Source organism: Crinia signifera, chromosome 7 (genome assembly GCF_055691185.1).
Source record: "Crinia signifera chromosome 7, ASM5569118v1, whole genome shotgun sequence".
Taxonomy (NCBI): domain Eukaryota; kingdom Metazoa; phylum Chordata; class Amphibia; order Anura; family Myobatrachidae; genus Crinia; species Crinia signifera.
The window spans coordinates 188,837,736-188,865,646 of NC_139223.1; the positions used below are offsets into that span (position 1 = coordinate 188,837,736).

General features: G+C 43.1%; 1 protein-coding gene across 2 annotated transcripts; it reads right to left on the reverse strand.

The window, feature by feature from the left end:
- Positions 1-27,900, reverse strand: RBM45 (RNA binding motif protein 45). 2 transcript variants are annotated; one of them, XR_014450858.1, is made up of 11 exons: positions 27,523-27,900; positions 26,233-26,355; positions 23,934-24,060; positions 23,252-23,386; positions 22,374-22,553; positions 16,422-16,551; positions 15,416-15,536; positions 12,388-12,554; positions 10,661-10,866; positions 8,703-8,764; positions 1-241 (listed from the first exon to the last, which is right to left on the reverse strand). XR_014450858.1 is itself a non-coding variant. In XM_083154718.1 (10 exons), the coding sequence occupies exons 1-9, from the start codon at positions 27,796-27,798 to the stop codon at positions 10,674-10,676; spliced, it is 1,452 nt and encodes a 483-aa protein (XP_083010844.1). In that variant the 5' UTR covers positions 27,799-27,900; the 3' UTR covers positions 1-241; positions 10,661-10,673. The 2 variants fall into 2 exon arrangements, 1 of the variants encoding a protein (XP_083010844.1); XM_083154718.1 differs by lacking the exon at positions 8,703-8,764.
- Positions 27,901-27,911: the final 11 nt, after the last annotated feature.

Here is a 27,911-nt window from a genome sequence, read left to right on the forward strand (position 1 = left end):
CATGTTTTAACCAGTATTTATTCAATTCATATATCTACAGTATACGCCAATTAGAAGAAAACTAAAAGAACCTTAAGAATAAGCACTGGAAATAAAAACATGTAACATTAGATATTTTTTTTTCTCTCTTCACATGAAAAGTCTTTAAGAACAAACGTTTACTAAACCAGTACAAAAAAAGCTGTCTCGCGTCACGTTTCAGTCAGTCAGCTGAGGGTCATGTCATAACTTAGTCTCTGTTCTGTAGAAAGAGCACAATACAATTATGAAAATAATTATCTGTATAAAGGGATACCACAATAATAACCAAGTACTGCATAACTGCCTATTGTACAGGCTTCCTCATTTAAGACAAGGAGGCAGATTTATTAAGCCTGGTGAAGTGATAAAGTTGTATATGATAACGTAGCAAGCCAATCATCTCCTAACTGACCTTTTTCAAACCCAGCCTGTAACTTGAAAGGTAGGAGCTGATTGGCTGGTGCGTTATCACCAGCCACTTCATCACTTCCCCAGACGCAATAAATCTGGCCCAAGGATATTGGGCAAGTTTAAAAGGTGAATGTTACAGGGTTTACATAACAAAGTATAAAAGGTTTAAACATTAATGCAGGCATGGCCAAACTATGACCCTCCTGCTGTTGTGAAATTACACATCCCAGCATGCCTTGCTATTATTTTAGCATTCACTATTAGCAAAACTGGGGCAAGGCATGCTGGGATGTGTAGTTTGGCCATGCCTGCCTTAAGGTCAGTAAGAATAATCAGTTTATGTCCCTTCAGAATACTAATGGTTTCATGGGACCGGTTAAATGGGACAGACTCAGAATTGTTATTCTATTGCCAACAGTCAGGAAATTAACCGACAACCATTAGAAAGGGCTACAGATCTACAGTTAAACTACATAAAAACTGTCCCATCTGAATAAAAAACAGTCACAGTATTGTCACACCATTTTTAGATTTCAGAGCGCTAAGAACCTCAAACACCCATTTTGCTGTTATTTAAATTTTGTTCTACAATGACGTGTTGGCTGTAACAAGCAACCGTGCACTAGGCCTTCACACATTTACCTCAGAAACCTAGTATTGTCCAGAGAAAAATGTCGCTTAGTAAGGTCAAGAGACAGCGGTGTCTGGCTGCATGAAGCCGGATCCTCAAAGTGGAAATGTTTTACAATGGAAACCATTGGTAAAGTGGAAGGGAAGAGGAGACGAATGTGTAGTTACAGAGTCTGCACCACCATTATTGACCAGTAATATGTTTGTTTTTTTCTGTTTTAAATGAAGAGCTGCTAGCTATCAAAAGCATTTAACCTACTCCAGTCCAGCAGAATGGGGTTAATAAACTACTTTAGACGATATATAAATAAAACAACCTGTTATGTCAGACATACTTTAACACTTAACTTCAGGAGAACACCACCATAAGACCGCATTTAAAGATAATATACAACATTTTGCAATATAAACTAATTGCGTAATTTAGAAACATGACCTCATGCGAGTGAGCCCAAAGTAAGGACATATTTAGCGGATGACTAATAAAGATCCCGCTGAATAGGTGGGCAAATGATTCATTAGTACACATTTAATGATTTCCATGAGAACAAAATCTGTAACGTCATTTGTATGTACAGACAAGAGAAAGAAGTCCTAGTTTCTCATAGGTGAGGATTTCATTAGAAGCTCGCCGGATTGTCCAACTATATGAAGAATGCTTAGTGAAGGACACATGCAGACTGACAGAGGATAGCTAGAAGTCATCAGAACTGTACCACTAAAGCGGTTGTCCCTTTAATAGAATTTCAGTCAACCCACACTGCCCCTGAACTCAGGTGGCATTAGACCCTGTGGAATATATTTGTGAAACCCCCCTTACGACATACAGAATAGGGATCATTTATGCATGGGTCCTTACACTGTGCTCCAGCTTACCTGATTTGAAAACTCTGCAGGATCCATGTAGTCATGTTCTCAATATGGAACAGAGTTTAGAACAGAAAACCAAAATCGCATTGAGAGAGGCCTAAAATCCATTTGAACTACTATGAACGAACACTATGGCATCAGTTACATCAAATTGTGTATTGTGGATCGGTGCATTGAGGACACATCTGTATCTAACGGCGGGTTTCCTAACAACTATATATTCACCAGATACCTTAGTCTGAGTTAAGAACATTACAGTGGACCTAGGGATGCCAATCCCTGGGGAATTTTTTTCAATCCCAGGATTCGGGATTGAAAAATGCTCAATCCCGGGATTCCCAGGATTGGCCTCCTTAATAAAAAAAAAAAGTGACCCACCCCCCAAATATCAATATAAATGCCCTCTTACTCGGCCCCGCCCGCCACTCTTCCCCATCGCCCTGCCCTGTCACTTACAGAGGTAGTGGTGACAGGCAGCAGCAGGAGCGATGTCCATCCATCCAGCGGGCGGGCAGGAGGCTGAGCAACAGTGTGCTTGTGCTGCAGTGCACTGACAGGCATGGCGACGGACGGGCTAAGCAGCATGGCGTGATGTCAGGGGTCACGCTGCGCAGCCTGGGCACCGTCATGCCTGTCATCACAGAGCACCTGCACACAGTGACAGCGGAACCAATCGGCCACCGGGGGTCCCGGCTCAGTACGTAGCAGACAGCCGGGCAGCATCTGAGCCATTATTCTAAAGTGCTCAGCGCTACACGGCTTTGAAAAAAAAAAAAAAAGGTACATTTTGCACTGGGATACTAATCCCAAAATCCCGGGATTGAAAGCTTCAATCCCGGGATTCAAATCTTGACGATTTTAGGCCTAAATCCCAGGATCCCGTCGATCCCGATCCTGGGATTGGCCTCCCTAAGTGGACCCTTTAAAGTATAGAATTATTTTCAGATTTACTGAAAAATTGATTTTTATAAGAGGTCCATTATGTTTAATGGTCTCCATACAGGAGATAGAACTGCTAGAAACTTTAAAAATGGGCCTTCATTATTATTTTTTTTAGCTTTAATGTCCATTTTGTAGACTCTTCCCAATTCCCCTTCACCATTCTGTACTGTTAAAAGGATGCAGCAAGCCAGCTTGATGTGCATTGGAATACCTATCTATAGGCATCTGTGATCCTCCCTCCTATACCAGCAACAGGTGCTGGGTTGGCCAGCTCGCCGACTCCCGATCTACCTGCGCTCTTCTACATTTACCAATTTTTACATTACAGGTCTAGTAAAATCTAAGCGGGTTCCAATGTCTAGGAAGACAGCCAACAGGCTGACGTGAACTGGTTGATGAGCACAAAGTTGACAGGTATATAAAAAAAAAAAGACATTTTTCCTACATCAAAATGTTTTGCTACTCTACTCTGATTAAAGAAAATGCATATAAGATCTATTATCGCTGGTATTTGGTCCCAGTTAAACTAAATAGAATATATAGCTCTGCTTCGCCTTATTGCTGGAGAGGCTGCGGCGAGTTGGGCTCTTTCTTGCACATATGGTGGTCTTGTCCTAAAATTGAGGCTTTTTGGAAAAAGGTGGCAAATTTATTGAGTAAAGTCTTACTAACTAATATAATAAGAGACCCATGGTCTTTCCTTTTGGGACATCCAATAGCTTATTTAGAACCGCTTTCAGATAAATTAGCAAGCCAGATATTAAGTGCTGCAAGATGTTTAATTGCATCACATTGGAAAAGCCTGGATCCCCCTTCCTCTCAGGCATTGTTAAATAGGATATGGTTTGTGGCCTCAATGGAGAAGATCTCCGCATTTTTACAAAATAGATCCATAAAATTTATTGAAATTTGGAAGCCATGGTTTGTTTATATGCAATTGTTATTTGGTGGGAAAAAATGTGCCCAACTTGAGCAGTATTTATTCTGATTATTTATGTCCTCTTTCTATAAGGGCTTGAGGGGTAAGGGAGACTCTTAACTGTCTTTTTTTTTTTTTTTAAATAAATTCTCCTGGGCAATTATCTTTATTTACTATATTTATTACAATTTATTTATTTATTTTTTATTTATTTAAAAAAAAAAAAAAATTATTATGTGTGTATATATATATATATATATATATATATATATATATATATATATATATATATATATATATATATATATATATATATATATATACATACAAGGTGGGGGGGATGGCGGCACTCGAAGAAATAACAGACCACACGGTGGTATTGCAGACCAACGTTTCTGAGCCTCGTGGCTCCTTTATCAAGGTGCAGGAAAGACAACGGAGGGCACCGGATCATTATACCACTAGCCATCAATGGCATCTGTATGATTGCGGGAGTGCCACCACACCACGTATCTATATATATATATATATATATATATATATATATCTTTTAATTTTTCTTTTTATTGTATATGTGTGTCATTCAACAATTTTTAGGTTAATGATTAAGTGTGAGTTAAAGATAGAAATTCAAATGCTCAGGAAAGAGACACAGTGATCCTTGCAAAATTTGAAAAAAATAATATTTTGTTCTATGTATATTTGTTTGTTTCTATTGATACTCTTGAACATTGTAAGCTGTATATCAAAAACTGAATAAAATATATTGATAAAAAAAAAATGTTTTGCTTTTTTGTTTTAGGGGCTTTTTAAAAAAAAAATTTTTTAAATAAATACTGTTGCTTATCTACCATACACATATGGACAATGATTGGAGATAGTAACCTGCCCGTGGCGGGTGATGCACCAATTGTGGTCACACGTGATGAAACATACAATGGGATACCCAAAAATATATGCTCAAACATATAAAATATATATGGGGATTTCAATTATTCAGGGTACTTTAACAGAGATCTGGGGGCAATTCAATTCCCTTCCCCCAGCAGTTATGAGGGATTTTGTTTTATATTTTTCTGTGCAGGGTAAATACTGGCTGCTTTTACTCGTAGCCCAGAAATGTCTACACCATTCTCCATGCAGTCATCCTATCTAGAGGACCAATTGCTTACCAAAGTCTCCCAACCTTGTATATTGCACACATTATCTCTATAGGTCCCTCTATGCCTGTTGGATAGTCTTGGAAAAGAGCAATTTGTTTAACTCGGTTGCCAGTGTTAACAAAAACACTATGTGGCAAAGCAGACCATCATCCAAAGCTGCTGTAGATACAGCGAGCTCTGTGGTTACATTTGTACTGCATATACTGCTGACCTTCTCAACAGTCGGAATCCTGGGCCATTTATGCCCAGTTTCTCGAAAGGCGGAACTTAATGTGCCACCTGTCGAGTGTCAAAAAGGGAGCATGTCAGCGAAAAAGACTGCGGATTGTCGGAAAACTGCCGTGAATTGGACAATCTACAGCCTTTTCCTACAAAACAGATCAGACTTGTTTTAAAGTCTGATCTGTTTTGTTGAAATTCGCCTTCAATGCGGTCAGAATCCGTAGCATTGAATAGGCGGCGGGTGCTATTTCCCCTGTCGGAAATAACGGCCGACATTGAATAGCCCCCTAATATTGACACTAAACCACAAAGTAGTAAACGGATAATGCCAGGACATTAAATTAGTATGCGAGGATGCTCCCCACATGGTTAATCGTCTAATTAAATAAATAATGACAATCATAACGACACTACTTTTCAGATATGCAAGCTGGGCATGCAAACGCTTCCCTGACAAATTGCTGGCTTGTATTTGCTAAGTGCCCAGAATAAAAAATGACAGCACTGTAAAATAATTCTGCCAAGCTGGAATCGGGAGGATTGAGCGCTGAACGGATGCCAGGACAGCACAGGAGGAGCAGAGAGTTCTGGTAACAGGACACCTACAATTATCTCCTCTTTACCCAAACACGAAACAGCTGAAATAAAAACACTCTGCCTTTTAGAACGCAACCTCAAGAGAATCCTCATAACGTTGGGGTAAATATCACACCTTATACATAAAACAGTCATCCTGTATCTGTGGTCAAAGCTAAAACAATACAGAGCCAATTCTATTAGCAGCTATATAGGCTGCAAACTTTAGCAATTCAATTAGAAAACCGTGTTTCGTGGGATATCGCAGGTACTCAAAATTGGTTATAACTTAATAGCTCTTCTAATATGACAACAGGAGGAGGGGTGTAGCAGAGGAACATTAATAAATATTGTATGTATAAGTGTTTAAATAAAAACATAAAGCAAGTAATGCCAATTCTATGTAATTCTCTCTGAAGAATGTAATAATGGGAATGATGAAATGTTATATTTAATGGACTGGTGGGCTTATTGAATTGGCAGCTGGTCGCTGCAGATATTGTACAATTAATTACCATCTGCAAGTTCAACAACCTCTATTCCATTAAAAAATGTTTTGGGCATATTTGGATACCCGCATATCAAAAATTCCAAGAGACAATTAAATTAAACCCAAAATACTGTAAACGCTTGTATTTGCTGAAAAAGGCACATGCTGGTTATAATTATATATAAACGTTTTAAAACGTAAGCCCTACACCTTATACCAGCCTTCCCTTAAGACAACTCTTCCTCCCCTAATGTTATAGCCAATGGTTAGATCTTATTTAACCACTTTGTTGTGATCAGGGTGATGTCCCTACACTTCACATATCTCCCCCACTTCCAAGTCAATGTGCAATACCTAATTGCGTGTGGTGTTCAGGTTTACTAAAATATCATACAATGTCCTCAAGAGGTCACATTGCAAACCTCGTAGTTAAGTGAAACTACCCTGTATCGATAAGAAATATTGTGTAAACTTGGCCGTAGTATGTACTACCGATGCGCAGAGGTCCCATGCAACTCAGCGGTTCTGAAAAAAAAACCCAGATAAGTCTTTCATCTGTATTCCCATAATCCTCCAGGGTTCACGGTATGATATAGCCCTTTCCTACAGGATTTCGATGCACTGGGCCAATAAATCGCACGAAAGTGTAAAATCATAGGTCATTAACTTATGATTCTGATCTGATGTGATGTGTGGTCCCACGAGTCGTATCCAGAGATGGTCACCGCTGCACCAAGGATAAATCGTATCCCGGAACGATGAATGGGATCAAATGTGATGGCAAACGATCTAGCAACCAGGCAGTTGACTGGTATTTTGAGGCTCACGCGTAACATCTTGCCCTAGCGTATGGAGGCACTAACTTCCAGCATATTGTACACTGGACAAGTAAACTTGAGCTACAAGTCCAGAATGACCATGTAAGTGCAGAATTCAGTGCAGCTGGAGTATCTACTCCAGAATTCAGGTATGCTAGTGACCGGTTACAGATGGAGAACGATCTGTTCCGGAGAATGGTAGGATCGTGCATAATGTCTTGTTTTTACCACCCTGATACCAAGACACAGGGGGATATTCAATCTGCCGCTGCCATTTCCGACAGGGGAAATGGCGGCGGGGCCCTATTCAATGCGGTCTTCCCTGACCGCATTGAACAGGGATCGCGGCAGAACGTGCCCGACTTTACAAGCAGACGGGCAAGTTCTGCCGAGAACGGCCGGGAATTGACAAGCTCCTGACCGCAGCTCGTATCCTTCTCGGCCAGCCTGACAGTCGTGACCCTACATTGAATACCCCCCACAGATATGTGCTGTGATCCGTAAGCCCAAGCGAAACCTTTGCAACTGTAGTTTTCCCGGCTATGTTATTTGTATCGTAACATTTCATATGTGTGTATCTTAAATACCGATACAGAAGTTCAGAGCAAATGTTTAAAATACATCTTCACTTTCTGTAGGAGGTTATTGAAACATATAAACATAGGACTCTGCATAATACACAATAATAAGATAATATGGACAATGTGAAGGTTATGCAGGTAGAAAGTTGGAGGAACCTAGGGCTGATCTGGCCTATGCCGGACATCCGTGCACCTGTATATGGAACGCTGCCCTGCCCACTGTTTTCCTGCATGTAGCAGGAACGGTCACCATTATTACCTGGGCATGCCACCTATCCATGCTGGGTGCAACAGACCCCACAGGTGAAACAGGTGTCCCACCTCCATCCGTCAGCCACTGAGCGCACTAAGGGGGTTATCCTGGTTGATCCGCAAGGCTGCAAATTAGCAGCCTTGTGAGTCCACCAAACACCGCCAGGCCCCCCTCACAGCGTGTTCATGCACACAGGTTGCTAATGGATTTTTAACATAAGCATCCATTCGCAGGCTGCGTGGGAACACCCACATCGTTCAATGGTCGCAGACCATCGAATGATGTGGAAGGCACACGCACATCTAAGGTTGCTCTAGGGCATTCTGAAGAAAGTGATGTCAGCTGCCCACCCCCGGCACCCACGTCACCAGGTGATTTCCATGGGAATGCCAATGAAACGCTGGGCCTTCCCATGGGTTAGTGCCCCGGCCCGCCGCCCCCACCCACAATGTTGGTTGCGTGCACCTGGCGAACACTTTGTTCGCCGTGGCCGCACACACCCTGCGTCTGCGCAAAAGGTCCTCCGGCGCCTATCCCCACTGAATGAATATCGGCCCACTGAACATGCCCAATCCTGCTTTACATGTGGAACCCTATAGATTAGAACATAAGTGCCTCCACCATGACATTATTATATAGAAACATTTACAAACATAAACGATGGCTACTGAAAACGTGTCTTCCCTACTCGGCCTATGTTGTATCCCAAGTGGTTTAAGTGGACCATTTGCAGTCTGGAGATAGACGCGCTGCAGATTGTGTTTATTCACCCATGAGTAGGACTAAAAGTAGCAGGAATCACTCACCACAGGGCCGAGACTTCGCTAGGTATGCAGACCACGCTTGGCATCTCCACTTTGGAGAGGTTCTAGTGTGTTGAAAAGGTCAAATACAAATTAAAGTGAAAAGAGTGCCAATGTCTGTCTACCCCTGCTGCAGACTGTACAGTCCCCCAGTCTTGTTTTGTTATGGTGTGCGGTGGAGTACTTGTTGGCTCACCGCCAGTTGACTACCCACCCAAGATTACTGGGAATCCCCTTCTGCTGCCCCCCACCACCATTCACAGCAGTGACCAGGCAGCAGGCTCAGGGATGTTCGGGGCAGCTCGCCCCTGAAATCCCAAGCAGCCCCGAAGTTTCCCAAGCTGGGCATGCCGCCAGCACCTGTTCCCTGCAGTGAATGGTGGTAATGGCAGTGGAGCGCCAGCGTACGATTACCGGAGAGGAGTGGCAGGGGGGAGCAAAAGGAGAGGAGAGTGCCCCTAGAGGTGGAGCGCTAGTGGTGCACAGCTGGAGGCACCACTGGCGCACAGCTGAGCCATGAATATTTCCGGCCATACCACTTCAGTGGTAAAGGAGGAGAGGGGAGTGGGCAGAACTTCACCCAAGGTCTGCAATAAGTTCTAGGGTCCAGCAATGAAATAAAACTGTTAGCTGGCTCCAACTCTGGGCTTCCCAGTGGTCATCAGGGCAGAGGCCAGGCTATGTAGAGCAAACATTATTCCCTTTACTATTTCCTTTGGTCTTCACTGCCCAGCAACATGACACCAGCTCATAGGTCTAAGCATCAGTAGCACTGCCAATGACGTAGAGAACCATCAGCCCGTCATCACTGCTCTTCGCTAACATCCGTAAATACCCAAATGGTGGAACCCTAAAATGCTATCTACAGGAATATTAGAAAGTTCCATTTGAAGCCATTTTTCAATTGGCTTCTAAGTAAGGAGTAGCAAGCTGTGCCAAAAAAACAAAAATAACCCAAAACAGGTTCCGGCTGTTTGGTCGACAAAGGGGTCAAATGGCATATGGTTGACCTGGTGAAATCGTCAACATAACAGTGGTCGACAAAAGGTTTGTATTTTTTTCCCAAAACTTTCCACATATAAACCATTTGGGGTCGACAGTCTGGCTTTTGAGTTACACGGGAAAAAACGCTACTGTATGAATTTGGCAGCCGGACATCTATTACCAGGGGGCTGTTACATTAGAAGTGTGACTATCAGATTAACCTTATCAGCAGGTCTGTCCATCTGGTGGCCTGCAAGCCAAGTGTGACCCGTCTCCCCATAGCTTCCTATGTGGCTTCCTAGCTTGGGGAACCCACCGTATAACGCACACCTAAACGCCTTCTCATTTACTTGCCCATTACGGCTGTGGAGTAACGAGCTGATGTATATGGAAGTGGGTCTTCTAAATATACTATTACCCAGTTACCCGCCAAAAATCTATTAGTAGATAGGGAATCTCATTGGAAGAATAGGTCCAGAAGAATATCTTTATTTCATTACTGAGGGGGTAAATTGACTAAAATGAGAGTTCTAATGAAGATAGGATATTGCCCATAGCAGCCAATCAGATTCTACTTCTTAATTAGCACCTTCTAGAGCAGGCAAGTCCAATCTGAGACTCTCCAGATGTTGTTAAACTACACATCCCAGCATGCCTTGCCCCAGTTTTAGCATTCCCGAATAGCAAAACTGTAGCAAGGCATGCTGGGACTTGTAGTTTGACAACAGCTGGAGGGCCATAGTTTGGGCAAGCCTGTTCTAGAGGATAATAGTCCTCCCATCTTAGTAAATTTACCTCTGAACCTCCGACACCCATGTGGAAAGGAAAGTCAATAGAAAGCCGGGAGTTCTTATGTCTCCCGCATTATCAGCATGTCACCATATTGCGGCCAGATCCCCGACTGCGCAGCCAGTCTGCGAAAGTAATATAGCGAGAAGAGAGAGAGAGAGGTCAGAGTAAGAACAGGCTGTACTTACATGAGACTAACACTCAGTAGGTTCTCTGTCTCTTATTGGACTCATCTCTTGGAGATTCCGCTTGCATCACCTTCAGCTTCACCCCGTTCACCGTCTTTCCATGTAATGCAGAAATGGCTTCATTCGCACTGGACACTTCAGCATATTTGACGTACGCTATGGTCTTCCCCGGTACAATGTAAACTTCTATAAGATTCCCAAACCGACTGCAGTGGGAGAAAAGGTTAGAGTGTTAGCTTCCCCGTAATCGGGCCATTTATACCCCTTTCACATCGCATCTAAATTACTGGGTTCACACTGTTTTGACCTGGTAATTGGTGTGATGTGAAAGGGGTCCCGCAAACCGGTAGCAACATAGCAATACGAACCAGTAAAAAAGAAGGGTTCTTTTCGGTTTGTTGCCAGGTTGCTCTGCTGTATGAACGGGTTAGTCGGGTCGAGGGACCAGTTTCCCGTTCACACCGATGGAGGAGGCAGTGCTTGGAGCAGAACCAGCCCTGGGCGCTGCCTTTGCCCCCGAATGACATCAGCGAACCAGCAATATTGCTGGTTCGCTGAGGAGGTCTGAACAGACCAAAATGCAGGGTCGCACTGGGACTGAACCGTTTCAAAGTCCTGGTGCGACCCTGCCTATTGCGGTCTGAAAGGGGTATTACTCACAGACAATCTGCTTGTACCCTATTGGGAGAACAGAACCTGTGGAGAACGCAAACCTGCAAAGGGCTATATTTTGCTTTCCCCGCTGTTGGAGTAGCTGCAGACGTTAGCCGGAATACAGGCAGACGTCGGTATGTCGTACCCCCATGCCCAACATAACTAAAGTGACTCAAATGTGTCTGGATTTGTTAGTAGCTGGGCAAAATATTAGTTTGGGATCTTCTGCCCTCTTTATTAGAACTTCTTGCTATGATCTGGCTGAGATTCCAAATATATTGTGACATCAAATTAACGTTTCCGCCCTTTTACCATTTTTAATTTATTCATTATTTCATATAAGGAACTTTAGAAAGATTTGGCCCATTTATTTTGTGGTTACCATCACCAGGTATAATTGGCACACTGGCTATTAATGTCACCCTTCCTAGTTATTTGGAAGCTGGGGTGTTTTATCAGTATTGCAATGAATTTGGGCCCTTCACGGAAAAAAATGCAAACAAAAAAAATCCTAAACATGCCCTCCTGTGGTTGTGTAATCTCTTCACTTGTTTTCATACAGTGAATGACTGTCCGTGCTCTGATTGGTGGATAGCTCAAGCCATGAACCAATCAGCATGCTGACAACCATTCACTGGCTGCAGGCCGGAAAAGCATGCTGGCCTGTGTGTGACTCACAATCATGGCGGCCAGGCAGCGTTCTCTACTGCCTCCCAATAAGCTCAGAAGGCAGATGCCCACAACCCAATCTGCCCCAGCTTGAAGCCCCCTACAATTGGGGAGCTCTTGGGCAGCTGCCCATTGAGCACATACATTAGGATGGCCCTGTATAGGGGGCTGCCTGTATGCAGTGTTCTATTTTATACACTCATCACAATCCACTGAGTTACAGGCCAAATGAGCATTAATGATATATTAATTACAAATCTATATCCATTCTGAACATGTAACAAATCATTTCTGATAGTATTTCTCTAGCTGTGGCTGCTCGCACATTATCTGTAACCTTTAATGAAGGGTCTGCAAGCCTCACCTATAGACAGAGGTATCAGTGTAGGGAAGGGAAACCTTACCAGAATACATCTTCCATCACATCAAAGCTTAATGGGCGAGGACTGAACACGACAAACAGCCTCTCCTTGCTCTGTGCATCGCTGGGAGCTTTCTTTTTGTATGCTGGAAGGGTAGCGTCTGTGTGCAGCGATGCGGCAGCGGGGGAAGCGTACCCTCGATCGTAGGCCTGGAGACAAAAACAGAATCACTTTGAAAACCTTACTGAATATTACTAAGCAGGCAGCACAAAAAAGCAGTCAGTGGGATGGGGACCAGAAAAGTACTTAAAAAATGTTAACCCTAGGGAACAAGCTAGGCAAGCTACAGTTCCTCAGTGTCTGTGGGGACTGGCTGGAAATACAGGGACCTGCAAGCCACGACACGTGCTTCGTTTTAGTGTCCGTGTGTCATTTAGCAATTGTAATGCAAATGCAATAAACCCTTAGGGGTCAATGGAAGGATCTGCCATTCAATTTGCTGTGCAAGTCAAGCTGGGTACAGTCTAGACCAGGGGTGGCCAAACCGGTCCTCGAGATCTACCAACGGTCCACGTTTTCCAGGTTACCTAGCTGTGCACAGCTGTAGTCATTACTAACTGTCACATTTTAAAACATGCTGCATTCATTCTTACTATAGATCCACAGGTTGCCTGGGAAACATGCACCGTTGGTAGATCTTGAGGACAGGTTTGGCAACCCCTGGTCTAGACAATATGTAGTATTTTATCACTGGCCAATCAGCTCCTAACTGTCCCATTTTAAACCCAGCCTATAACTTAACAGTCAGGAGCTGATTGGCTGGTGATAAAGTACCAGGCACCCTCATCACTGCTTCATACATCCACCACTGAATGTGCAAGGTGTTAATTCTCCAGCCAATCAGATCCGAACAGTCAATTTACATATCGGAGCCGATTGGCTGGAGCATTATCACCTTGCACATAAGGTTCTTATGGGGATAGATACCACTTCTCCAAGCTTCACACATTTACCCCTTAATTCTATATCTATACACTGCTGTATGTAACAGTCAATCAACCTCTGGGCAAACTGCATGTTACATGGAACCTCTGTTAAAAGTAGTTCATAATACTACAGATGTACAGGTCTGAAACTGCTGCTGTATAAATCACTGCTGAATTTAAACAGAAGTAAAACATCAAAATAGCAGATCCATAATATCCCTTTTTTACTGCCGCAATTACCTGCTGGGTCTACCCTGGTCACAGATTGTTGAAAAGATAGTCTGGGTGGAGCAACCTGGGAATCCAACTCTGCTACCAGGGTCAGACCTGTGTAACTTTGTAGTGTGAACAGCTTGACTGATTATCCAACCCAGGTTATGTTTAAAAGCCCATTGGCTGTGTAATGCAGAGGGCCACCTCCAGGAAGTGAGTGAGAAACACGCAGGGCAGAGCCGGGATTCAGTGTAAATGGGGCTGACCCGGAAATAATCAAAGTCCGGTGTAAACAGGGCCTGACCCAAGTTAGAACTAAAAACTGGCATCTGCCATGAGTTTTTGATGTAAGAGAGTATAAACCCCTGGGATGCATTTCCTGTGCTTTGATTAAGGTTTAAACCCTTTCAAGTCCAACGTCTAGTCAGGTTCAACAGCCCTAGCGCTAGTAGCAGATCCAATGGCGAGCCACTTTAAAATAAGAACATTAATATTGTTCCACAATCAATGTAGACCATTTTTTAATTTAAAAAAAAAAATAAATCAATCAATTTATTTAAACCAGACTGTTTGAATTACAAAAAAAAAAAAAAGTGACTGCAAAAGGTTAATGGCCTCAAAACTGGACTGACTTGTAAGCCTTAAATTATGCCAAGTATACAGGATCAGAGACAAGTATCCCAGGCCTACTAATCTCTCAGGAAGTTGTCCCTGAGAAGGGGATTCTGCAAGAAGCTGACGGAAGACTGGAAAAGTACAAGCAAAAATAATTGATAGAAGCTACTGAGCGAATGCAAAAAGAGAAAATGTAGTTAAACTTTCCCAGCTTGGGCTTTTCACTGGCAAACATTGGAGTAACTTCTGATGTAAAGGTATTCTTTGCAAAGCCCAGAAAGACTTGGTAGAAAATTGGTCAGATGTGCGAAGCAATAGCTGTGATTAGTGCAGAGGACATGCAATTACGTTTAGGTGGCACCACGGATAAGTACATTAGCATTACCAGAAGGAAACCTTTTCTACATCCTCTAACAGAACTTACAGTAAGTATTGCTGCGTATATTTGAGATGGTAAGCCAGAAATTTTGGTGCAAAAACTGCTAATGAATAAGGAAATTAATAAAAAAAAATTAAAATAATATAAAGAAAAACAGATCATTTTGTAGAACAGACTTTGCCAAAAATAAGGCATGGGGGCCGATATATTATGTTTTGGTGCAGTGTTCAAAAAAATGCTGCATTTTTCAGCAGGACAATGATCCAAATCACACGCACCTTAAAAAAAAAAAAAAATGTGCCCATGAAATACTCACAGGAATGAACAATGAATTCTTTGGAAATGTCTTGTCTTATTAAAGAAAATCTATAGCGTAAGCTAAAGCTAACTGGCATCCAGCATATGGTGCCCATTGGAGAGGATGCCCAAACCCTAGTACCTGCCACATTCACCATTTCATTCATTTGCAATCTATTTCAGCAAATTGTAACGGTGTGGAAATGCCTCATGTCTGCGTCTGGCTTGTAGCGAGTCTGTATTTGGGAATTTCCTGGTAATGATACAGAGGCTGCGATATTAGCTACAGTTACACATACACAGCATAGGCAGATAGAGGAGGAGGAGGAGAGGTAGGTTTCTAATGATAATGTCACCTGAGTTCTAGTAACTAAGGATAGGTCTGATTAACATCAATATATGTCTAGTGTCCGTTTGTGTGTCTCTGAAACACTGCCATCTGCTGGCACCGAGTGAAACTACTCCTTTCTCTCTGATTCATGCACAAACACAGAGGCAACCACAAGGGAGTAACTAGCTTTGGAAGCTTATTAGTGTAGAACCGCACTATATTCAGAGGAAGACACACCATAGTACTTACTGCAGGTGGTGGTGGTGGTGCTGTTGCAGCTGCTGCTGGGTATTGCGGTGCACCCTGGGGACCCCATACCAAAGAATTCACCTGGGCAGCCACCATATGGGAGGACAAGTTTCTGAGTAAGCTTTGGGGGAAAAAATAAAATTACGTTATACAGGAAAACATACTGCTGTCACACATACCTGAACTTGAAATCCAGAACACCCCTAATCATGAGCACACACAGATAGATTAAGTAAAAGATCAAAGGTTTTACATAATCGTTCTGTGTAGCCAAGATCAAGGGTGTTCGAGGTCTGGGTGAAATACATTATCCCAGAAGAGAGGACACAAAATGGGCTGATTGCAGCGGTTCAATGCTCAGAGTACGGTCCCGACAAATAAAAACACAGTCAGGTCCATGTATTTTTTTTATCCCATCCACAAGTGCACCAGGTGAGGCAGCCATGTTGGGGCGCACTACAAAGGTTATACTGTGGAATGTGGGCATACAAGGCACATATAGGAAACCGGACACTTGTGTAGTAGTGGGATATACCCTGTACGGAAAGATCCACGTGAAGAACATCCTGTAGTGACTAAGGGGTAGATTTATTAAGCTTGGAGAAGAGATAAACTGGAGATAAAGCGGAGAAAAGGTAAAAGGAGATAAAGCACCAGCCAATCAGCTGTGTTTGAAAAAGACAGTTGGGAGTTGATTGGCTGGTGCTTTATCTCCTTTTACCTTTTCTCCGCATTATCTCCAGTTTATCTCTTCTCCAAGCTTAATAAATCTGCCCCTAAGGGGTAGATTTATAAAGCTTGGTGAAGTGATAAAATGTCTGCTTTTTATCACCAGCCAATCAGCTACTAGCTGTCCTTTTTCAAACCCAGCCTGTAACTTCAGTTAGGAGCTGATTGGCCGGTGATAGAAATCAGACACTTTATCACTTCACCGAGCTTAATAAATCTGCCCCTGAATCAGAATGGACTGATACTGACACGCTGACCTGAACATTACTATACTCACTCTGCGCCATCACCGCCATCGCTTAGGTAAGTGACACCAAGCCGGTTCCCGGGTGGGTACTCAAAGCCGTGCAGCTTGTATTTCGCATAAATTGCAGAGGAGATATTCTCATACTGAACGATTGCATGTGCTGCCAAGGTGGGAAAAACAAAAACAAAATATAGTTAAAAATACAATAAGAAAAATTAAAAGCCATTGCAGGGAATACAGAACAGGATAGCGGCTCATTGTTGGTCAGTCATTGCTAACATAAGCATCTAACCCAAACCTTGCAGATTCCGAGGTCACTTGTTATCAACTCATCTACTTACCTTGCTTCAGCGATTAAGCAGAGAGAGACTGTCAGTAGGATCAATGCAATGTAGTGTTTTTTTACACTTTATTTATGCAATGCTTACTGATCAACATGTATTAATTCAGTGCTTAACAATCAATATTAATTATTTTTGCCTACTTGTCCCAGCTAACAATCAAGACACAAATGTCGACACCAGGCTCAGTTATGTGGGAAGCCAATCAGCCTACTGTGTTATAGAGCCAAGAGGCAGATGTTAATACATCTGTCCCTCTGCTTTATAACAGTAGGCTGAGAAGAGATAAAGTGAAAGGAGATAACGCACCAGCCAGCCAATCAGCTGTGTTTGAAAAATGACAGTTGGGAGTTGATTGGCTGGTGCGTTCTCTCTTCCTCCACTTTATCTCACCAGAATTATTACTTCTGCCCCCATATGAGAAAACTGAAGTGGTTCCCATAAATCCATATTAAAAAGAAGTTGGTAACGTGCAAAAAAATGCACCAAAAATTCCAGCGTTGCTCACATTGGTTATATAAATTCAAATAATAAAAAAAAAAAGGTGATACTGGCCCCACATCTAGTGAAACTTTTTAACTCGATGCTCCAAGGAAACCCTGCCCCCACCAAATTTAACGAGGCCAGGATAGTTGTCTTCCCAAAGCCAGGAAAAGACCCTAAACGTGTACAGTCATACCGACCGATCTCTTTATTAAACCAGGACTTAAAATTGTTTACGAAATTATTGGCTAGTAGATTGCAACCCATACTACAACGCATACTTCACCCAGCTCAAAACGGGTTTGTTAGAAATAGGACATCGGTCCATAACATTCGCACTCTAATGGCGGCAATATACAGCTCAAAACAAGCAAAAGAGCATAAAACATTAATAGTCAGTTGTGATGCCGATAAGGCGTTTGATCGGGTTTCATGGAAACACATACAAAGAGTTCTAGAGACACAACAGTTTGGCACAAACTTTATTAAGATCTTTAATATTTTATATGACAATCCAGAAGCCTTTTTAACAATTAACGGACTAAACACAAAAACGTTTAAATTATATAGAGGAACACGCCAAGGCTGCCCCCTATCCCCCCCTACTCTTTAACTTAGCCCTTGACCCGCTGATCCGCGCTTTCACTCAGGATACAACCTGGCAGGGCGTCAAGATAGGTCCCCATGATATTAAGGTTTCCGCCTTTGCGGATGACCTATTACTATATTTTCATGAGCCGGCAGTGGCTTTCCCATCCATGCTGACAAAACTAAAAAATTTCAACTTAATATCAGGATTTTTAATCAACTTTGATAAAACGGAGGCCTTGGCAGTGGGAACGGCAGCGAGGGACGGATGGAGAAACACGTTCCCATTCAAGTGGGCAGACAGATATATAAAATATTTAGGCATACGAATCTCAGCCGACACAACGGAATGGTACACGTTAAACTTTTCCCACCATATAGCCAAGATGTTAGAAGACTTCTCGAAATGGCAGCACCTTCCCATATCCTTCTTAGGTAGATGTCATCTATACAAGATGGTAGCATTTCCCCGCATACTATACCCAATTCAGATGCTCCCATTTTTATTATCAAAAAAAGATATACACACCATAAACAAAGCCCTCTCAAAGTTCATATGGGCGAATAAACGCCCACGCATAGCAATGTTCAAACTTAAACAATTACCCTCACTTGGAGGTATAAACCTTCCCTGTCCCGAAGACTATTCTCTAGCAGCTAATTATAGATATGCTATAGATTGGATAGGAAATAGAGACAACTATGTAAGTAAAAACCTTGAACAAGCCTTACTACCCCAATATGATCTCTTAAAGATATTGCACTTTCCAAACTCAACCATGCTAAGAGAACTACGACTCAATCCACTCATATGGGCACCATTCAAAGCATGGACCCAAATACGTAGACGCAATGGCCTTAAACCAGATAATTCCCTATTCCAACCATTGATAGAAAATACAGCTTTCCAGAATGGAGAAGCTAATGAGGTCATTTATAGTTGGCACCTCCAGGGTCTGCATTCTATATTTCAATTTCTGAATGAGGAGGGCACAATGGTACTAACTCTGTCACAACTAAAAAGTAAACATCCTACTATAAATTTCCCTTTTTTCGCCTACTTCCAAATGCGCAGTTTTATTACACGTATACTAACCCGTCTCCAACCTATTGAGAAAGGCTTCCCCTTAGATACCATGCTACGACAACGTCCTCACTCATCTTATTCTACAGCCCTGATATATTCTTATATAAGACTAGAGATAGATCATACCAAATGTGGGACGGGGTTAGCAAGGTGGAAGGATTCATTCCCAAACATGACCCTAAAAAAGATTATTCAAATGACTAACTCACTTAATAAACATCTAGTCTCTTCCTCATATGCTGAAATGAATATGAAAATACTTCACAGGGCATACTACACTCCCCGACTACGGTTTCTCACTGGGACCTCAGAGGACTCCCTATGCTTTAAATGTGGATGCCCAGATGCGGACATAGTACATTGTTTATGGTCTTGCTCGGTGGTGCAAGCACTCTGGAAACTAGTTCAGGATTATATTAATACGAGCCTAAATATACCTTTTGTGACCACTATAGAGTGGGCTTTTTGGAATCAAATAGAACCCCAAACCCCACCCATGAGCAAAGAAACAACACTATTACTGGCCCGCATAGCATCCGCCACGAAGAAAACAATACTATCCCAGTGGATACAGAAGGAAAACATACCTATCTCCCTAATGATGCCCCGATTGACGTTTTTGTATCAAATGGACTGGATAGAATGTTCATTAGACGCAGAGTCGCGCTCAACAAAATTTTTTGCTATATGGCTTCCATATATACTAACACTACCTTCTCCCACCAAAGAAAACATCCGCAAAGTAGTGAGATTAACAACCTGGTATAATACAGAAACACTTGCTAAAGGAACGCCACCTTTTTAGACATATAAAGACTGTATATGGACGAAAGCCTTTGTACTATACATTATGTCAACTTTGTATTTTATGTACCAGGATATTGCTATTACTTGCTAAACTGTATGAATACAATAACAGACAAAATGGACTCGGAATGTTAACACTGTTATATCTTTATTGCAAACAATGTGTGTCAATGATATATTTTTCATATCTATTCCAATAAACACAAGTTTCAAAAAAAAAAAAAAAAAAAAAGGTGTGTAACAAAAGATCATATTTCCTATATAAGGTAAATATTACAGGACATTATAACGAATAAAAATGTTTGCTGGCCAATTTTAACAAAGTCACATGGCAATTAAAGGGTTAAGTTAAAGATAAAGGTGGGAGAATTTAATTAGCTGCAGGACTTACAGTTCACCTGCAGTTCCTGGGTTTAATGCCCTGAGCTATTTAATTAGCAGCATGTATTCTCATACATAGGGCAAAGATCTCGGGCTCAGTGACTGGAGCTCTGTCTTATAAACTCTTGGGGAGCCACAGTGGGCCCTGAAAGCCTAACCCCCATATTTCTGTTTGAAATCTCAGTAGAGTGCAAATAGAAATCCATGTTTAGTGAAGCCTGTGGGGCTCATCTGCACAATGCAATTGAATACAACCCTTACTCAGGGATAACATTCCTTGGGGTTGCTTTTATCTGTGGTTACATTTACATTTTATATGTGCTCTTCAGGACTGTTCTGGTGCAACAATAAATTCAGCAGAAACCAGCGACCACTACAGACGGGACCTTAACTAGAATGTGTGAGCAGTTTCGTCGCTGCCCCAAGGCATTTGGCACACAGAAAATCCTGAAGGCCACTCTGCAGCCAGTGTCGCCATCGCAGCGGTTTCCGGTGAGTCAGGGTAGGAAAAAACAGCTTAAAAAAACAAAAAACCTTGGTACTTGTGTAGTTTCATGGCGGCACTTCCCTGCGGATCGCATCGCATGCAAATACCGCATGCGATTTGATACGCGATGCAATTTAGCATACCCCCACTATCCACGCCACCCCGTGGCAAGCACAGCAAGCCCCGCGAGGGGACACGGTATGCATCCTCGTGACCTGCGCATACCCTCCCTATCCACGTCAGCGTGTAGTTGACTTTATAGAGTGTGGTGAGCGCAGCGAGCCACCGAGCCAGAAGCTTTGCGAGCACACCAAGCCCCGCAAGGGGACGCGTAAAACGAGCCCGAAGCGTGGTGAATGGACACTGATTACTGGACGTGTATTCTGCGTCCACTCGCCATGCTTCAGGCTTGTTTTACGCGTCCGTTCGCCACACTTCGGACTCGGTGGCTTGTTGCGCTCGCCTCACTTTAGAAAATCAACTCCACGTCGACGTGGATAGTGGGGGTATGAACAGGTCGGGAGGACGCGTACCACGCTTCGTGCTGACGTGGATAGTAAGGGTGTGCTAAATCACATCGCAGATCATATCATACAAATCAGATGCAAATATTGTATACAATTTGCATGCGATCTGCTGGGAAGTGCCGCCGTGAAACTACACAACTACCAAAAAACCCTTTTTGGTTTAAACCAATTTTTTTTTTCCATTGTTTTCATGAATGAAAAAAATTTAACCCTGTATGTAATACTGTGAAACATTGGTACATATAAACCTTGATCAACCATGTTTTAAGGCTAACATTAAGGGGAACATTTATTAAGAAATGTACTTCTATTGAAGATGGGATATTGTCCATAGCAACATCTCTATGTTCTAGAACAGGAATGGGGAAACCTTCAGTCCTCCAGCTGTTGCTGAACTCCTATAGATTGTAAGCTTGCAGCAGGGCCCTCCTACCTCCAAGTCTCTATGTTGTTACCCAGTTTGTTTTATCACTGCCTACTATTGTAAAGCGCAACGGAATCTGCTGCGCTATATAAGAACCTGTAAATAAATAAATAAATAACTCCATATCCCAGCATGCCCTGCAACAGTTTTATTATGGCCAAATAGTAAAACTGTGCAGTACAACAACAGCTGGAGGGCCGAAGGTTCCCCATCCCTATCTTCTAGAAGAACCACCTATGCAGATTGGGGCAGTCTGGCTGCATAGATGTGTAAAGGTAAATATATCCATTCCTGTACATCTGACGTGTTCAAATTATATTCAGCATCAAAATGACAACCATGGGGTAGATATATGACAGGTTGTTATGTGGGAGAAGTGGTATAATCACCGCTATGTGCTCAGATACCGCTTCCCCTCCTTGTACGAATGCGGGCAGGTGTGCTCAGTTACCGGGGTATTACGCGCCTTGGTCTATATCAGCGCTGCCATTTACAAATTAGAATGCCAATATGCAGGGCTTTCTGACACCTGCAGGTGTCACTGCCTTATCTCCGTAACAGGGACAGCACTGTCCCTGGCATCTGCCGGTTCTGGCCTGTATGTGAGATCTCATCCATGCCCAGCGAGTGAACATTAGGCTGATTGCTGTGGGAAGGTCAATCCCCATTTGTGAATACATGTCAGCGCTGCCGCTGTCATAGAGGTGAAGCAGGAAGCTCTATACTCTCATGATACGTGCAGGTATAATACATCAACCCCCATGTGCCTTAACTAACAAACCCTTCCTAATGCAATTTCACTATTGTGTGCAATCAATTGTGAAGGGAGAAGCAGTTTTACCAGACCATTATCTTACCATAGGGTGCGTACAGATCCCGCTGCACTTCACAATGCTCAAGGCCAGGAATAAGGTCAAACAAACCGTACAGCTGTTCCTGGACCAGCGGCAGCCGTGACGTCACCGTAAGCCGCTTGGACACGGCCTCTTGGGTTCTCGCCTCTGGTGCCTTGTCATAAAGGGAATAGTCGTATTGTTCTTTTTAAAAGGGAAAAATAAGGACAAGACTTATAAACAGGAATAATCCAAATATTGAGACATAACTGACGGCTGCACAATGTTCTCGCCACTAAGGAATCAGATTCCGAAACCGCCCAGTTAATCCCGACGGCTTTAACAAGTCTTCCCTGGCAACCAGTTTTAGTGGGAGGGGAAGCATGCAACGTATAAGGACGATATGTGCGCAACTGGGCATCACCGGGGAGCCCAGCAGCACATTGCTCTGAGTTAAATTTGCCCCTGAAAAATGTATACCCTGTACAGAAACAAAACCTATCTGAAAACTAGAATAGCTCTTTACTAAGGTTATATAAATGCAGAGAAGTAAAAATTAGAGCTGTGGGGGTCTGGATTTACGCAGTTCTCAAAGCGGAAACTTCTAAAACATGCCGATAGCCAATAAGATCCCGCTTTGAGAGCCATCGGATGTCACATGCTTTAGATAGCCAATAAGCTCCTGCTTTGAGAGCCATCGGATGTCACATGCTTTAGATAGCCAATAAGCTCCTGCTTTGAAAACCGAGTAAATCCGAACACTCTCTAATAAATATATAGCAAATATTCATACACGGTTCACTAGGGCCATACAACTGCAATTTATTTTTAGATGGATTCCTTGGTGACCTATATTTAGGTCCTATTAATAAACAGCATACACTATTAATTAGACTACTAACCAAACTGATTGTAGGAATACATAGCAACAGCGGGGTCATGCAGTAAGGACTCCGACTGGCGACTGGAACTGTGGTGATCGGACATCTCAGGTCCTGCTCCTTTGTTTTTTGGTTCTGCCAGGATTGCCTTGTAGCCTACACAGTAACATGGATGACACATGGTATGGCATAATTACAATGGAACATAATGCCGACTATCCGAAATACATATATAAAGCACTAATGAAGGCGTGTGCAAAATAGACTGCATCCTGTGTTATCCAATAAGAATATAGCAGAAAGTGCCCACAAGTGCATATACTAACGTAATTAATGACTCGTATTAAACTTTAGGCAGATAAAATGATGTCCGATACAAGAGTTAGCCAGTTAGTAGACAACAAAATTAGGGATCAATGGAAATGACTCAAGAGGGCTTCAGAAAAGTTATGGACAGAAGTCATTAAATTACTGGCTACCTGTAAAATAAAATATAGGCTGATTTTAAAAGTTAATTAGCTAATACAAATGTAAAGATTTGCTGTTAAATCACACATAATAAGTTACTTACATGTACAGATCAGAAAATAAAATGTAATACTATTCTAGGTTTCCATGCAGGACTGTCACCAATGAGAGCCGTTTCGGCAGTGTACGACACACACACACACACACACACACACACACACACACACACACTTACTTCGTTCACAGTTTTCAATTGCCAAAGCCGCATAGGAAGGTTTGAGGAATCGCACGTATCCTAATCCTTTACTTTCGCCTGTCGTTTTATTTTTAATAATTGAGCAGTATTCTATTTGCCCATATTCCTGGTGAAAGAGATGAAAAGGTTATCTTACAATAATTTAATTCAGAGAAGCAGCCTGAACACATATGATCAGATATGTAACATACAGCAGTTCTCCCAATACTCAGGAGTTTGCAGCACGAGTCAGATCTCAAATCTAATAACACAACTGGAAACCGGCTCTGCGCAGTTAACTAGCTGCCTCTAGCTTGTACAATTAATATATGAACTTTAAATCACAAAAAAAGCACACACACATACAATCAAAAATGCGTATAATCCTTAATTGATCTACCAAGAAAAAGTTATTTGCTTATTTTAGAATTGGAATTCTAGAAATTGGAGTATTACACCTACACTAAATAATTGACAATATTATCATCAATAACAAGAATACAAGCTGATTAGTACTTTAATAATGCTGGAGGGTCAGTAGGTGGCGCTGTGCCCTAAGATATCTCTGTGCAGTCACTCTGTGTTGCTTCAGTGTACTCTTATCTCCTGCCTATATAATCCTCCATAAGGTTATGTTATGCATACACTTCTCATTGTAAATTTCTTCCTTCAATCTTCCCTGTGAGGAATCTGCTTGAACACTTATGTTGTTCTGTCATTTTAACTGGCTAAGAACTATTAAACGTCTACTTCCCTTCTTACTGGGGTCCGTGTGGACATCATAGGTGACATGGCATAGAGATGACATCTGTAACAATCTATTTCATCAGCCTACAGTATTAACACTTGCTTAGAAAGTGGCAGAGAAAACAAGACTGTAGATAGGCTACAATCAATTTTTTACCACAAGTTTGGCATACAAAAGACCAGTGTACAGGAACAGCACATGTTGTCAAGCCCTCAAGCTTGTGATCAATCAGCGCAATCTTCATCAGAATACACATCAGTAAGAACACCTTAAAATCCTTCCATTTATCTCCCTACTACACCGACTGTAGCAGCACTGAAAACAAAACCTACATTACTTCTTTTAGGTCACATCCCCACTAACAAAGGGAAGAACAGAGCCCTCTGTACACAGGAATACAGAAAAGGATATACAAGGCCCGTGACAGGATGCGAATGTTGGGTCTACATGTATATCTTTGTTTAACCTTTTAATGTTGTAGATCACACACTGTTCTAGGGTATCTGGTTAATAGTTCGATACCACATGATTTACTTATTTTTTTGCATTTTCTTTTTTTTTTGAACTCTTCGATACTTTGCCGTCAATGTGGACTCTTATTGGAAAATGGTAAAGTGCGGAGAGTGCAGAATTAGCGGAGTGAGGATTCGATGGGGAACGCAGTGCACTTAATTGGAGTCCATGTGCTGAAATCAACAAATTGGCACCAAAACCCTCATGTGAAACTTTTCATGGTGGACCCTTTACACCAGGGCTGGGAAACACCGGCCCTCCAGATGTTGATGAACTACACATCCCAGCATGCCTTGCATCAGTTTCAGCATGGCCACATAGCAAAACTAATGCAAAGCATCCTGGGATGTGTAGTTCATTAACATCTGGAGGGCTGGTGTTGCCCAGCCCTGCTTTACAGCATAACCCTATTATAGATACTACTATATATGAAGTCTTAGGGACTTTTAAAAACATTATAAATTTACAAGTATCCAGAGAGTATATCCTATATAATAAAAGGCTAATGCTATCCCTCACCTCTATGGGGGATTTCAAGTGTTTTGTGCGTTGGCGGCTACTAGATGGCGCACAGCTGCCGGGCTGACATTACTGTTATTAGTGTTCCCTCTAGAAATTGTGCCGGGCAGGGCACCGGGGGGCGGGCCGGGGCAGCCGACGGCACACTTGTGGGCGGTCCCGTACCGCCGACGGCACTAAAGTGGGCGGACCGGGCCGCTGACGACACTAAAGTGGGCGGGCCGGGCTGAAGATCCTGTCACCACAGGGGGAAGGTGCCTTGATGCCGGGGAAGCGCCGGGCATCGCCGTCTAAGGCAGCGCTGGGCTTCCCCGTGCAAGGAGTCGGGCAGGCACCAGGCTGTTTTAGCGGGGCGCTGCTAGAGGGGCAGGGCGCATTTTGCCCTTTAAAAAACAGGCAGGGCGCAGCGCCCCGCTAAAACAGCCTAGCGGGAACACTATGTTATGGTGTAACGTCATTTTGACGGGCTGGTAACTAGTATTACAATAAAATGCAGCTATGAGATAAAGAGTTTAATACCTTGAATTTGTTCTTGATATCCTCCTCTGTGTAAGATTTTGGAATCATTACAAAGATTCTGGTCAGCTCCTCATCTTCCACATCCCTGTGCTGTGAGGAACCACGGGACTGTGCTATAAATACCTGAAATGAATGTAAGAGAAGTACCTTATGGTCACAGACAAAAGTAGATACTATATGCCTGACAATTAATCTGTGTACACAGAGTGCGATTTGGACGCTGAGCGATTTTGACTTAAAATCGCTCAGCAATATACTACTCAGTGTACTGTTTTCATCAGCGACTTTGGCTGAAAATTGCAAGCTATTCTGTCTCATTCTGTATCTACCTCATTTTAACTAGAAATCGCTGGTTGCTGGTGCACAGTGTATTGTGCACCGGTGACCAGAAATTTTTGGCCATAATTGGAGGAGCAGGCTCCTGCGACCATGAAGGTCTGACAGCGGGAGTGCGCTCCGAGCGATTTATCTCCCACAGCACATGAAATCACTGGCAATATGGTGGCTCAGGGACCATATTGCCAGCGATATGTGCTGAAATCACCCCTGTGTACACAGATTAAGGCATCTAAAATCCTTTCAGATCACACCTTATTACCGGGTTCATGCTGGTTTGACCCGGTAATAGGTGCGATATGAAAGGGCTTACCGGGACCAGCAATCTGGCATTACGAAACTGTAAAAAAAGAAGGGTTCTTACTGGTGTGTTGCGTGCAGCGTGAACGGGTTAACCAGGGAGGGAAAGAGGGGGAAGAAGGGAGGGTATCTTTCTCATAAGTACACAGCGCCACGGGCAGAAGAATTAGATGGATAATATCCTATACCATACTTGCCAGCTGCCTTTTCCGGGAGAAAGCAGCCAGCTCAGTGAGGCAGGGGGCGGGGCTGCTGCTGCAAGTTGAAAAGGGGCATGGCGGGGGCAGAGGAAGACTTTTGGGCGTATCAAAGCGCTCACATCATTGTGTAATGCCGGTATTTCAGGCATTACACTGCAGTGGGCGGTGCTAAAATGACGCAATTCGCATCATCTGACCAACGGACCCCCGTCGAGGGGGCGGGTTCCTGAGAGTCAGGCAGCTTTCTGGAAGGGGTTGCCCCCTTTCCGGGAGGGAGAACCGATTTCCGGGACCCTCACGGCCATTCCAACCCTCACGGCCATTCCGTGAGGGTTGGCAACCCTGTCCTATACATAATGGTTGCAGCTATAACCACTTGTTTCTTGACTTGTCCCATCATGCACTTGGTCCAAGTACACCTTCTGAGAGACTATATGCCCCCTTCCCTCCTCACCTTGATGGGCTTGGTGCTCTCGGTGAGGCAGCGGCCGTGCATCTCCTCCATGGCCCGGCATGCCTGCGAGGACTTGGCGTACTTGACGAAGGCGATGCCCTTGGACTCCTTGGTGTGTTTATCCTTCACAACCCAGACGTCCTGGATGTCGCCGAAATCGGAGAACCTCTCCCGGATCATATCCTCCGTCACCGACTTACTCAGTACGAGGAACACCCGGCTGTTGGGAGGGTCATCAAGGTTCCCGCCCGACGGACGGAACCCGCTATCTTCCATTGCGGCTGGCGGTGGCGGAGATAACGGAACTGCGGGAACAGGGACAAAGGTACCGGAAGTCGCAGGCACAACTCCGTACAGCGGCTCTAGCCGGAGGCGCCCGCCTCTTCCGT

What these genes read in the sequence shown, in the direction of transcription:
- RBM45 (XM_083154718.1), bottom strand. Translation starts at nt 27,798, where the DNA reads ATGGAAGATAGCGGGTTCCGTCCGTCGGGCGGGAACCTTGATGACCCT. An exon ending in ATATCAAGAACAAATTCAAG is followed by an intron (nt 24,061 to 26,232) that starts GTATTAAACTCT and finishes CTCTTTCACCAG; the next exon opens with GAATATGGGCAAATAGAATA. An exon ending in GATGGCGGTGATGGCGCAGA is followed by an intron (nt 15,537 to 16,421) that starts GTGAGTATAGTA and finishes TTTCCCCCAAAG; the next exon opens with CTTACTCAGAAACTTGTCCT.